Source organism: Aedes aegypti, chromosome 3 (assembly GCF_002204515.2).
Source record: "Aedes aegypti strain LVP_AGWG chromosome 3, AaegL5.0 Primary Assembly, whole genome shotgun sequence".
NCBI classification, from domain to species: Eukaryota; Metazoa; Arthropoda; class Insecta; order Diptera; family Culicidae; genus Aedes; species Aedes aegypti.
Window position 1 is genome coordinate 195,581,903 of NC_035109.1, and position 14,434 is coordinate 195,596,336.

Genomic DNA, 14,434 nt, shown 5'->3' on the forward strand with positions numbered 1-14,434 from the left:
TATTAGTTTTCCGTGAACGAACACCTATTAACAGCAGTCATTGTTGAGCAGCTTCAATGCTGTTGAAACATTTATTATTATTAATTATATTACAATTGAACTTATAACTACTTACATTTTAGTGCACAAATTCACGGATTTTCAAACTATCCAACTTCCAACTGACTTTCTACTTCTCATTCAAAACTCATATATGCGCTCTCATGTGCTCTCAGTTCATTGTTGCCAGTTTCACAATACAAGTAAATCACCACAACATTGGCACAACATCGGGAAAACGCTGTAAACATCAAAAGCGGTAGATCTCCGAGTTGAATAATTTTTTTTTGGCTCTCTGGCAAAATTTCCCAATCATATTAAATTCAAGATTGGCGGTTAAGCATCTTCTGTTGAGTTTCATTTAGGATAAATCGAGATGTACCCACCAACCAGAATGATATTTGTCCAAATGCTATGTTTATTGATGCAATATTCTATAGTAAATAGAATTTGTATGCAATATGGAAACATATGAACTATGCTAGAAAATATGTTTACTCTATTAACGATTTATTTCTTGCCACCGAGAGGCAGTGCTACTGTTTTTGGCGAATAGCGTGTGGACTTTCAGAAAGTTTCAATACACAATAAATAATGCGCTCTCGGCTAGGCATTGCATATATAATAGAAAGCATCGTGTTTGAATGGGCATCTAATTCTTCCGCAAGAGGTGCGCTTTGCGAAAGCGGACCACGTGATTATTAAGCTGAAACCGAATTCAGGTTAATTTCTGCGTCCATGAGTCCTCTCGTAGTGTAGGGGTAACGCGTCCTATATAGTGAACAGGGAGTCGTTAGTTCGATTCTCACCGAGAAGACGTGTAACTTTTTCGCAAACACCACATCAATTTGTCCATTTAATCCAATTGCAAAGTATATGTAATGCTTAGTTTTTCGGTAGTTGTTAAATTTCCGCTCGGCTGGTTAAGCCGTAAATTGTGAATCCTAATTATAAAGTAAGAAACATGTGTTTTTACTAGATATGGAATTGCCGAAACGAAATTAACGAATTTGCTCTAAATAATCCAGAATTTCATTAGGAAGCAGCCTACCTGCTGGAGCATTCTGCGGTTCAGGATGATTTCATTATAAAATCACTCAGAAAAGTGTAGCTTCCAAGAATGTTTTTTATGTGAATTATTTAAAATAATGGCAACATGACGCGACACTTGTTGTTTTTCAAGTTTAAAATCAAGAACATTAATTAGGTTTGATATTCTTTATAGTACTGGGTGCCGACATCGAAGTTTCAAAATTATGTAACTTCGCAATCATTCGATAGATTTTGATGTTTTTTTCAGGAAAAATTACAAATGAATTATATTTTCGATTCGTGGTTGATAACACTGCGGAACACGTTTTTGTCTCCAGCATCAAAATACCGCTTTTCACTTAATTAAGGGATGCTGAGTACATTACCGTTTTAAGAAATATCATAGAACGTCCAGTTTATGAGATATTGGCTGTTGAAAATGCAAAATTTGACTATTTCAGCCAACTTGCATGCAAGTTTGTCAGCTTGTGTGGCAATTTACTTGCTTAATTTGCCACAGAACTCAAACTTTATGTGTATAACAATACTTATCAACAAAGTTCATAATAGTATCGATGCTCAAAAGTTATTTTTCGGTGTTTTAGAAATGTATTGTGTTTTGCCATATAAGAGAAACGAAGAATATTGTATGGAGACTGCATGCATGTTGAAAACATTGACATAATCTAAATTTTATCGTGCAATTTCAACCAAATTATATCTGAAATGAAAGTTAAAGTCATATTTTGCAGGCTTGCTGGATTAGATCACAAAAAAGTTTGATCATACTTTAAATTTCGTGTAAACATCGATTAAACCAGTGTTTTGTACAACTTTGGCGACCTGTAGCTAAAAATTGTGACGTGCAGGGACATTTCTGAAAACGGAATCAGATTCAGTGACCCCAAATCAACTAGAGACACATAATTTAATCCTTGACACACGCAAAAATGTCATTTTTGTTACGCTGTGTAATTTGTAATTCGATGATGGTTTTGGACTTAGGTCCAAATCTGTTGGTGTACCTAGGGTATTTCGAAATGGAAAAGAGGAAATTGAAAAAAGACTCTATTCCGGTTGGGTCGTAAGGCCAAATATAACAGAAAGCATATGAGAAGATATATATTCAATTCTGTGCGAAAAATCATGTTCCCTGGACTTGGATTTATATTTTCCAGGGAGCGATGATTTTCGATAAAGATCGATGTATTTTGTAGTGTTGATTAGAAGTTGCATGTTGAAGTGGGAACAATGGGAAAGCTTTTTGTTGGAGATGGCCCATAGTTGTAAATAGTTTTTATTCAATGAATTCACCATATCCAAAACACTCCAACAATGATCCCCTCTCGCCTTAAGCACAGAGATTGAGAGATCGATCGGGGCGCCAGCCTGTGAGGGGCGCCAAAATGCGTCACGCATATGCTGAATTTTGAAAGAGATTTATTAAATAAGGGCGCCTCTTAAGTCACAATTTCAAAAGAAATTCCTTAACGTAATAACGGAAAAGTTAAACAGTGCTTGAATTGCTTCCAAAGACTATTTTATATTTTGAATGATTTCTATACATTTATTTCAAAATTTAACATTATAATTATTTGCTTAATCTCTAAGTGATCTTGAGAAGAAATAATGAAGTATCCAAATACACTTGATAATGATTCAAATTAAACACAACAAAAAAAAAAAACAAACATTCTATTGTGCGTGATTTTTTCGAAGACAATCTCACTGTATCACAAATTAAATTCTCACAAAAACCCGAAGGAAACTCATAGAATCTTTCACAGAGTTCTCAGAGTACGGTATATAATTGTAACAGAAAATCCTGAACATTTCACATGACGCAAGGTGAGTTTCTGACGAATTTCCTTTGTAAACTTCTTTACAATTGGGCAAAATATAAAAAAAACACATCCTGGAAAACCCATAATCCTGAACAAAATTTTCAGAGAATTTTGTGTCCGCAAAGAACAAACATGACTTGGAAAGAATGAAATTAGTTTTTCCCTAGTATGAACCAAGTATTTATTACTGGAGAAGATTAAGCACTAACCAATTTTAGATCACATTACAATATCATCTCTGAAATGCAAAAAAAAAAATCGTAATGAATTCTACGCTTGTTCGAAAGTGCCTTTTATTAGTGATTAAAATAATTTTCTACTTTCCGTGTTACTATTTGGAAAATAAAATTATAAATTTCACTAAATAAAATTGAAAAAGTTTTTTTTAATTAAACAGTTTCAAAGGATATGAAGAATTTGTTTTTATTTTTCGTAAAAATCTTGACAAAACAATGTTTTCTGGAGGAGTTGTTAGTGAAAATTTTATGAAATATCTAGAAGCCTCTGCATTTTTCTAAGCAAATAAAAATATAGTTAGCGCATTGTATCCAACACTAAAAATTAAACTAAATAGTCCAGCGATTTCAAGAAGAATTTCATTAATGCGAAGCTTAGTTACTTCAAAACATCTTTTAGATAATTTTGAACAGTTCTCGAGAAAATCTTGTATAAGACAGTCTATTGATATTTATCAAATATTTTAATATTCTCTAAATTAGTAAATACTTAAGTCTCAGCATGATATTTTTTTATGGTTTCGATAATACTTTCATACCGTAGTCCTTCTAGTATTTTAAAAATAATGTTTAATGACAATTCACTAGTTTCCCGAGAACCATGCTGCTGAAGCTGTAACTCAGGCATATAAACGGTAAACATAAAACTGGAGTACTTTATTCGTGATCAAACGTCAACATCCCACCGCAAAATCGCTAGTGTTTGGAGGTGATTTTAACCTCCAAATAACGAAATCATCACCTCCAAGTTAGTTCTAATACTCTCCGTTATATGAATTATGGTGGCGCGTCGATCGTCACAAGTTTCTCGTTTACCAGTCAATAGATACAATTAAAGTTGATTTAACCTTCCAGTCGTCGCGTGGTTGACCACCGTCAGAACCACCACGCAGCTGTTGTGGACGAAAAGCGAGGTTTTTTCACCAGTGTTGTGGGAAGGGCCCCTCTAGAGTCATATTGATGTTTTAATTTATAATACTAACTCAAATATCTTTGCCATATGAGCCTTTAGTTTTGCGTTTTCTTTTGTTTTGTAACGTTATATAAAAAGATGAAAGGGTTTTGTGTCTCCTTGAGAAAAATTTCGAATGAAATTCAAAGGGGGTTCCCCTCTTTCAAAGTTTCGTCTGAACTCTAAATTCCTTATAACTGTAGTTATATAGTATGTACTACGTTTGTATGCATAAATTACAGCTTGAGTAGCATGATTACTTGGAATGTTTTACGTAAACGGTAATCACATACAAACTCGCATCATGAAAACAAAATTGGCTTGGGGGCGCCCAGAGGGAGGTTTGCCAAGGGCGCCGTGAGGCCACGCTACGGCACTGCCTATTCAAACTACTGCATAATACGGTTCCCAAGCAACCAAAAGTACGGATAAAAGGGTATGTTTAGGCTTAATCAGCTCACTTTTTAAGTACAGGTCGGACTCGATTATCCGGAGACTCGAATATCCGGGGACTCGATTATCCGGGATTCGATTATACGGAATTTTAGACTCGATTATCCGGAATTTGTTTTTTGATGTTCTTATTTTTCAATTTTAATGCATATAGGGAAAGTGTACCAGTTATGGCCATAGTGGTTCCCTATTTGGCCATAGGTGAAATTTTGATAACTTTCACATTTTAAATCTTTTTGAATGTTTTAACATCAAGATATATCTTTAATCTAACTACTATGACGCACAAAAATTTTCAAAATTTGATGACATTAAAGTAATCACGTATGGCGAAATAGGGAACCACTATGTCCATAACTGGTACACCTACCCTATCTGAGATAATTTGGTATTGCAATATACAATAAGAATGGTTTTGCAGTTTAGAACGTATTCAATAAAAGGGGGGTTGAAAAAAGTGTTTTTTGGTGTATGCTGGTCAATTTTTTTTTCTTGTAAAGACCCCTACTGTCCCTAGAAAAAAAAAAATTTTTTTGGCTACGCCACCGCATCATATAAAAAAAATTACGAAAAAAAGATAATTTTTTAGTACTTTTATCAAAGATAACAATTTTTTTCTTAGTGATTCGATTATCCGGAGGATTCGATTATCCGGAATGAAAAAAAAATCGCTACTCCGGATAATCGAGTCCAACCTGTAGTTAATCGAACTTTACAGTTTACATAGAGTTCTTTTAAGTTGCTTATTTACCTTCAAGTAGGAAAGAAGTTCAAATAAAACTACTAGTTCACGATGGGTTCATTAGTTACTCTTCTGAGAATGAAGTTCTGTTAATATCCGTAGTATACTCTTAATCAGCGAAAAAGTTTCACTGAAACCAGATTTATACCAAAAGTGAACTGTGGAGTTCACTGCTTAAGTACAATCCGAACTATTGGTTGCTTGGGTTACCATTCATTGAAATCATTTTTACTCCAGGAAAACATAATTTCAAGCTGGCGAGAACATTACAAACTGAGGGTGGGTTATGAGCACAGTCAGACCCTTGAATGCGCAATGTTGGATAGTAGGTACAGGTCGGACTCGATTATCCGGAGTATCGATTTTTATTTCACTCCGGATAATCGAATCCTCCGGATAATCGAATCACTAAGAAAAAAATTGAAATCTTCGATAAAAGAACTCAAATATTATTAATTTCCGTTGTTTTATTTATATGATGCGGTGTCGTAGCCAGAAATTATTTCTAGGAACAGTAGGGGTCTTTAAAAGAAAAAAAAAATTTTTTTTGATAGGCATACACAAAAAAAAACACTTTTCCAAACCCAAATACGTTCAAAACTGCAAAACCATTCATTTTGTATATTGTAAAACCAAATTTCCTCAGATTTATGCATAAAAATTGAAAAACAAGAACATCAAAATCCAAATTCCGGATAATCGAGTCTAAAATTCCGGATAATCGAATCCCGGATAATCGAGTCTCCGGATAATCGAGTCCGACCTGTATATGGGAATGCAATTGACGGGTTGTAATTTTCTACGAGGTTTTTCGAGACCCAACAGGGCGCGTGCACCGGGTTGCGGATAGGAGCAAAGGGAGATCAGTAGCATTCACCTAAATAATAAAACAAAATGCCGTTCTATGACTAGGTGGTATTATATCAAAGACGAAAAAAGACCTCCATGTTCCTTGCAGTTGCCCAACATTTTATGAGGTAATAGAGCAAAATCTAGAATGCCGTGAAAATTGTATACTGCGATTTGTCAAACTTGGGTACCTTTTGCAGTACCAAGGAACCAAATGCAGTACTAAAAGTTGTACCCATTGTGAACCCGGCTATATTCGTCTCTGGTTATATGATCTCCTATCACCAATTTTCGACGCATTCATACGATTTTGGTCTACTTTGTATGAAAATCCGAAAAATGGCACATAATTCTTGTAGGTCGGAAATTAATGCTTTTCCCCTACTATAAAATATTTCACTTTCTAGGAATTCTGGCCTTGATATTAATTTTTCACGTAATAAATAGAATAAAATAACGATGATTAATAAACACAAAGCAGCTTCACTGCAGTAATAAATCTGATGTTAGCATATGGTCATAGCGAGCGTTTGGTATGTATGGTAATAGCACAGACAAACAGACGTAACACTTAGAACAAATCTCGATCAAAATCATAGTCACGAGGACATGTACGCTCAATGCTTAAATCGGTGTGTTTGGCGGACAGGCCATCAGATGGCGGTAGTGTGTAAACGTCAAACACGAACAAAAACGATGCGAGCGCTGCGGGTGGCGGATTGGCCACCTACCATATTTTTGAATCGACCGTTAAAAAGGTGGTCGATGCACAATGATGAGAGTGTGACGTCTTTTTGTCTGTGGTAATAGTTGACCACGCGGACAATTTCGAAACAAATTATTTCTATAGGTACATCGGTCTTATGATCTGAAAGGCTCAGCTATGCTGTAAAACCATTCCTTAGAAAGTACACCCGATTCTGTTTTTGCACGGATTTTTTTACACGGCCGTGCAAAAAAGTTTCCATACATTTTTTTTCGCCGAACCCTTATTTTTGCATGAAACGTCGAAAACTGGTGTTCCTTTTTTTTTTTTTTCTTTTTTTGGTTTTTTAAATTATGAACTGAAAACTTTTTTGCACGGTACGCATCCCCCGTGCAAAAACAGAATCGGGTGTACTCAGTACTGTCATGTAACGAACGCAAGAGTGGGTGTGGTTGGGTTCTGCGTTACATTCATTATTCGCCTTTGACAATGGAGACATTAAAGTGAAGATGACCCGGGCTTCAGGACTATGGAAGCACAGATCTGGGGAGCTGGGTGACCACTCCTGCTGAAGGCTTGATCGATTTTTCACTCGCTGGTGACATATCTCTCAGGGTTTCGGCATGAGTGGTTGTCTGGTTCTTTGGGTTTGTGCTCTTGAAGGGTTGTCCTATTTTCCCTTTTCCATGGTGTTTGCGCGGTCCGCATAGCCTATTCAGCCATTACCCCTCCTTTGGATTGACTTGCGCTCTTGTTGCCCCACCAAACTCTGCAAAATGAAAATAAAATTCTGTGCGAAAAATCATATTATTCAAGCCGTCACACGACAACTGCACAAAGGTCCCAAAAGTGGTCATTTGGAGCCCTATCGGAACCTGTCACAAAATGTCCGAAAATGATCAGAAGAATTCATGTCATGACATTTATTCACTTATGGGTAGAAAATCATGGAAATTTTGGGCTGTCGAAAGATATCACTGCTTGATATTTTGGAAATGTCCCTCTAGTAACCAATAAACGGTGACCATGTTCCCGGAACGACCACTATACTATTCAGTATAGAGACTATACTAAATTGAATCAGGTTATATATTATGTCAAATAAATCAATGTTAGGTACATTGATTTAAAAAAATTTTGATGAGGTTTCTTGCATTTTCCTCATAATTTACATTATGAGATACCCTAGGTACGCCAACAAATTTGAACTTAAGTCCAAAATCATCACCGAGTTCGAAATTGCCAATGCACTTTCAAAAAATATAACTCATTTGTGATTTTCCTAAAAATGTCATCAAAATCAATCGGACGATTGCGAAGTTACAGAATTTTGAAACTTTGATGTCCCAGTACTGTAAATTATATTCAATATTCTACCTTAACCAACGCCAATTTTTTTTATAATCCTGATGTGCGATATAAGTGTTGAACCATAAGCTTTCAAATAGTGCATAACATAATATTTTTTTGTATGGTTTTCAGATGAAGCTGCCTGTCAGCTTTTACTTGTCATAAAATTGATCAACGTTACCCCAAAATTACGGTACTAGAGTAAAGAACATAAAAGATGATCTGTTATATTTCTATTTAAAAAAGTTTTGAGGTGAAAAAATGTGGGATATGATTATTGAGAAACCGTTTCCGGAAAATAATTTTTCAAACTCCATATAAGAAAATAGAAGACAGGATAAGTTTACACATACTTCAGGTTTATTTTTCGATATTTAAATTGCCAACGAAATTTTGATATAATTTGTGTAGAGTTTTTGCTTAATTGATTGGAAGTGTTTCGTACCATTAGTCATTGACAATCAAAGTTCATGTAACATTACAATATACATAGACATCACGATATTATTTAACTAACAGTATATAATACAATTTGTTTGAATTTGATGAACTAATAACTTTACTTAAACCGATTAGCAAACACACTAGACAGTTCGTTCATTGCTGCGTTCGTCACGACTTGGCCAACTTGTTGGTTGATTTGTTGTCTCATTCCTGGCGGAAGTGCTTGTGCGGCTGATGCTCCCCCGGGACGTCTGTGGAAATCAATAAAAAGCGTAATTAAATGACCCCTCTCTTCATATGGTGCAATTGGGTTGAAAGGCAACAGTTTAAAAGAAATAAAATTTCTAAGATTTCACAGAGTTTTGGGGGTTCCAAGTTGCAAAAATTGTAGATTTCTAAATAGGGCACGAGTTACCGTTTGTCGGTTAAGAATAAGATGCCTTCTGAACACAATAGTAATATTTTATTTTATTCTATGTTACAATATACTTAATACTATAGTTTGCTTGTTGTTATGGATAAATGCTGTTTATAGAGTATGCCTAAATATCCGTCTTTATCTGAATATATATATATATTTCGAGTATTCTAAAAGTTGCATAATGCTATTCAAAAGAAAAAAAATACACTCAAAGAGCCAAAATAGGGCTTAACAATGAGATCAAATAATTGGAAGAACAGAAATAGATGTATAACACCATATGAAGCAAACCAAGATGGAATTGGTAGCATACCTTTTGGAGATAACCTAACCAGAATTAATGACAAAAAACAACATTTCAATGATTTCTATCGACACGAAAAATAAGACACAAAAAGAGAAACTACATTTAACGGAATACTTCTTAGAGAACAATTAAAAATACTATCACTTAAAGCGTTTTATTTTTTCGAATGTTCGTAAACAGTTGATACTTGACAACCTCAGAATGACTTCTTTGGAATACTGTGCTGATCTTTATCTATACTCTATACTCTGTCTGATTTTGTAACAATCTAGCAAATAAAAATTCCTCAATGAACAGTAGAAGCTATATTTTTGCATTTTTGATGATGAATGCTATTCCATGACTGCATTTCAAACGTAATGATGAATTACCTATCCTTGGAACAAGCTGATATTTCGTTTTAGGAGCATAAGTTGGTATATTTCTATTCCACATCGTTTCTGTTTGTTTTTAGGGTTATCACTTGGTTAGAACGATATATTTTTGTTTAATCTTTCGTAATCTACATGTAATTTTGCTACTTATTAACACTGTTTGTTTGCTGTACATTAAACTTTTAGATGGTTTTAGCGAAACAATAGGTACTACAGGCGATTTGTGTTATGTAGGTAGTTATTTTTCAACTGTGAATTTACAATAGTTTCGATATAACAATGATTTAGCCTTTAATTACGTTGTATTTTCAGATTCCCTTCGGAAGAAACTACAATGTGGAGCCAGATTACAATAATGTTGTTATGCTATTAGAATTTATATCTCTTAAGCAAGACTATTCTGATGTACGTTTAACGCCGCCTGCAATTGTAATAAAAAAGTGCAAAAATATGTTAGATTGTTAAGGAAACATCGAATGTGAACAAACTAAAAAATGATGAGAATTTTATTTATATTAACATTAAATTTTGTCATATATAAGGACCAAGCTTTATTTTTATAATGTGTAATATTTTTAACTGTTCTGCGAAAAATACATTTCTCACTGATGATTATGGTATATAACAGCTATTAGTTTATTTGTGTATGAAATATTCCGTTTAGTAGTCTTTCGATGAATGTTTTATTTTTTCGTCTTATCGCAATTCATATTACATATGCTATTTAATTTTAAATATACTGCGCTCTATTTAGCTAAAGTAAGTACACAAAAGCGTCGTTTTCAGTCTTGTCTTTAATGTCGCATGTTAGCTGAAACTTAAAATAGGTCAATCCACGCCAAAGTGTCCACATCGCGTTCAATTGACCTTCACGGATTTGTCGATTCGGTATTTATTTAGGTGTACTGTGTTTTTTAACATTTTGCAAAAATAACTGTTGACTCAATTTATACTGTTTTTATATCGAGAGATAGAAAGATGACGTCTTCGGCAAAATTGTTCAGTAGCTCTAGGGCTGTCATTGTTTTAGTCAAGAAATTCGGGATTTTGCCACTAGGCGGCGCTAGTGAGCATGAAACTTGTGTTTTGCAGATCTCTGGATCCTGACCACTTAGAAAGATGGCGTCTTCGGCAAAGTTGTTTGATAACTCAAGTACTATCATTGTTTGAGCTAGTTGATTCAAAATTTTGCCACTAGGCGGCGCTAGTGAGCATAAAACATTTGTTTCGCAAATATCTCAGGAGCCTGATCACTTAGAAAGATGGCGTCTTCGGCAGAGTTGTTCAGTAGCTCAAATTCTTTCTTTGTTTAATCTTTAAAGTACGAGATTTTGTAAAATAATGATAGTCCATGAGCTTCTGAACAACTTTGCCGAAGGTACCTGTCTAAAAAGTCAAGATTCTGCAGTATCCACAATACAAAAAAAATCATGCTCATTAGCGTCGCCTGGTGGCAAAATATCCTATGTCTTGGCCCAAATAATGATAGCCTTTGAGCTACTGAACTACTTTGCCGAAGACACTATCTTTCTAAGTGGTCAGGCTCCTCAGATATCTGCAAACAAATGTTCCATGCTCACTAGCGCCGCCTAGTGTCAAAATTTTGAATCAACTAGCTCGAACAACAATAGTCCTTAACTTATTAAACAACTTAGCTGAAGACGCCATCCTTCTAAATTGTCGGGATCCAGTGCCACCTAGCGGTCAAATTCCAAATTAAATGAGGTACCATCAGATAGCGCTTCACACCCAGAACAACTATACTAAAGACTTCAAGTTTCTATATTATCTGGATTTTTAAATATATCGATTTCAAACTGTGGTTTACTCGAACCGTATATAGTGCGTCTTTTATTATGCGACTTCCATGAACATTTGTTGATTTTACCGTATTATAAAGAGCCATACTGTAAATAAAAACTGTCGAGTATTGTTCTTAAGAAGATTCTTGAGGAATACATTTTGGTTTGATGTCGATAGATATCTTTGTTTCAAAATGATAGCATATAAATGACAACTGTTGTACAAAGTACAACAGCGCGACAGCCCAAAGGTTAAACCGCATGAATCCTGAGTTGGAATGAATTTAATCGAATACAACATCACCTATGGCCAAAAATGTGATTGTAGCATACATTTTCTTGTTTTTCTTGAACAAGCGTCAAGCTCGTTAGACCCACTTCATGCTAAGGGCGATCGGGTGGCCAATAATCGAAAAAATGGACCTGTTCTGATAGGTTTTTCTTGTATATCATTCCACAGTAAACACTTATATTATGATATTCCTGAAATATCAGAGCAAAACCTTTTGTAGTTTCTTTGATACAGTATGTCGAAGTCAGAGTTTTAAATAAAAATGAAGAATTCAATGCAAACACAAAGTATACCTTGAATGAAATATACTGCATAATCGTAAAACTGGTTGAAAGCTTACTCAAAAAAAAAACTATCTTAGAAAAATATAATGAAATAAAAGTTTGGGTGAATGTGAGGACTACACTAAAACATACATTCGATTTTTTTTATCAAAACTTCAAGTTGTAATTACGTAATAAATGGACAGCCCCTAATAGGGAGAGGTTATCATTTAAGCTATGGCGTTTTGATGATTATGGTCCCCCCTACTTGGAGATGAGGGGAATTATTGGAACGCAGATAAAACTTTCCTGATTTCAATCAATATTTGCATCAATATATTGAAGTCGTCTAGGGGCCACTATTTTTGTTCGAATCGGCATCATAAAAAATAGACGAGTTATGTGCGGAGCCATCCCACGTGGACGTGGCTGACCCGAACCAAACTCGGTGAAAATATTGCGGGAAAGTATTGATAATAAAAATATTAAGGTGTCCATTCAAAATCAATTTTCCAATTTCAGTTTTTTTCGGTTGCCCGAAACATTAAAAAACTGATCTTAGGACTTGATATTTTTGTTTTTCATACAAAATGGTCAAATTTGGAGGCCTGACACTAATTTATTTATGAACTTTTTTTTTTCAATTTATTTATTAAATACTGTAAGCTTCAGGCGATTTAAATTTCAAAAAAAGTTTGAACAGAAGGATATAAACATTTATTGAAATATCTAAAAGACACCTACTAGAATTCATAGGAAATTAAACAAATTTCTTCTCGGTGTATCTAAATTGAAACTATATTTTCACAAAAGGGCCAATCCATTACCTTCTGAGAATGCCTTCGAAATTATGCGTTAGACATAGCTCATGGCTGGTTCCTTGAGAAATTATTGATTTGTGGAACTCATGTAAAAATCCAAGATGAGATGTTTTTATCAGAAACGATATCTTCAAATACTTTTTATTGTTCTTCTATGAAGCTGACTAATACTTTTGACATACCGTAAGGACGCCATTCACCGCTCATTTAACAGAATGGACCGATGCACGAGTTCACTATCTGACGTTTGAGCGGTACCGTGTTATTTACGTGACCATGGCAACAAGTGAATTCGGCACCGCTCAAACGTCAAATAAGTGAACTCGTGCATCGGTTCATTTCAACATGTAAAATTCTGTCAAATATCGGCTGTTTGATATTTTTTACAACTTTTTGCACTAGACGTTGGAAGAAAGTTGAAATGTGAAAAATGTATAATAGTAATGAATGACATGTATGCCAATGATACAAGTTTAGGGCGCCATTCACCGCTCATCCGAAATATGAGGCCCTATATAAAGCACTAATTGGAATTAATTTTCTTTCATTGGCTGATTGTATTCTTTGTACTATAGTACGACAACATATTGAACCGTGACAGCTAATTTTCGATCTTTTATAATAAAATCATTGTTAAACTCATGTTTACCGCCTAAAATAGCCTAAAATTATCATTTTTTAATTATCTATAATATAAAATCATATGAATTTCATTCTGATACAATCCATTTTGGTATACTAATACATGCTGATAAATTTTATTGCGAAAATTTGTTCAGATTTTTCAAAAAAATTCGATGAGCGGTGAATGGAGCATGAGCGGTGAATGGTGTCCTTACGGTAGATCCAAAATTGTATCTCCCAAGCATTCCATTAAACATTTGGCCAATAATCTCGTCAAGAACTTAACAAAAATCTTGTCAAGAATACCTAAAGGATCTTGCTATTTATTCATCCATCAAAGAATTCATGAAAAATCTTACAAGAAACTTGTTGAGGATGATTGGAAGAATTCGTTGTAAATAAATTTAAAATAAATAAATAAATAAAAAAAATAAAAAGTCCAACTAGTAATCCAGCGAGTGGCATTCAGTTCTGAGTGCTAATGAGTGTTTATTTGCTGGCAATGGACCAATGCACAAGTTCTCTAATTTGGCGTTTGAGCGGTGTCAAATTCACTGGTTTCCATGGTCACATAAATAACACGACACCGCTCGAATGTCAAAAAATGAACTCGTGCAAAGGTTAATGAACTAATGCACGACTTAACTAAACTGACTTTTGAGCGGTGTCAAAATCACTTGATGCCAAGGTCACGTAAATAACACGGCAAACACCACTCAAACGTCAAAGGATAAACTTTTGCACTGGCCCAAGATTGAAGGCTAAAGGCACAGTTCTTCCGAGTGAAGCTTCAGAATATTGCCACGAAATCCAAGAAACCGACGACGCCAGCTGTTGTTAAACGAAATATTACAGGTTCAATCCGTAGTATGAAGTGATCTAC

General features: G+C 34.7%; 1 protein-coding gene across 3 annotated transcripts in view; it reads right to left on the bottom strand.

Annotated features, from left to right (window-relative positions):
• Positions 1-8,541: 8,541 nt before the first annotated feature.
• Positions 8,542-14,434, bottom strand: part of LOC5569014 (dynamin) — a 59,352-nt gene continuing 53,459 nt past the window's right edge. The window contains exon 15 of one of the 3 annotated variants that reach the window (XM_021852359.1): positions 8,542-8,898. In XM_021852359.1, the coding sequence (XP_021708051.1) occupies positions 8,763-8,898 (136 nt within the window). In that variant the 3' untranslated portion in view covers positions 8,542-8,762. Of the gene's footprint in view, positions 8,899-9,091; positions 10,171-14,434 lie in introns of those variants that run through there. The other 2 variants (XM_001652619.2, XM_021852360.1) reach the window with 2 other exon arrangements.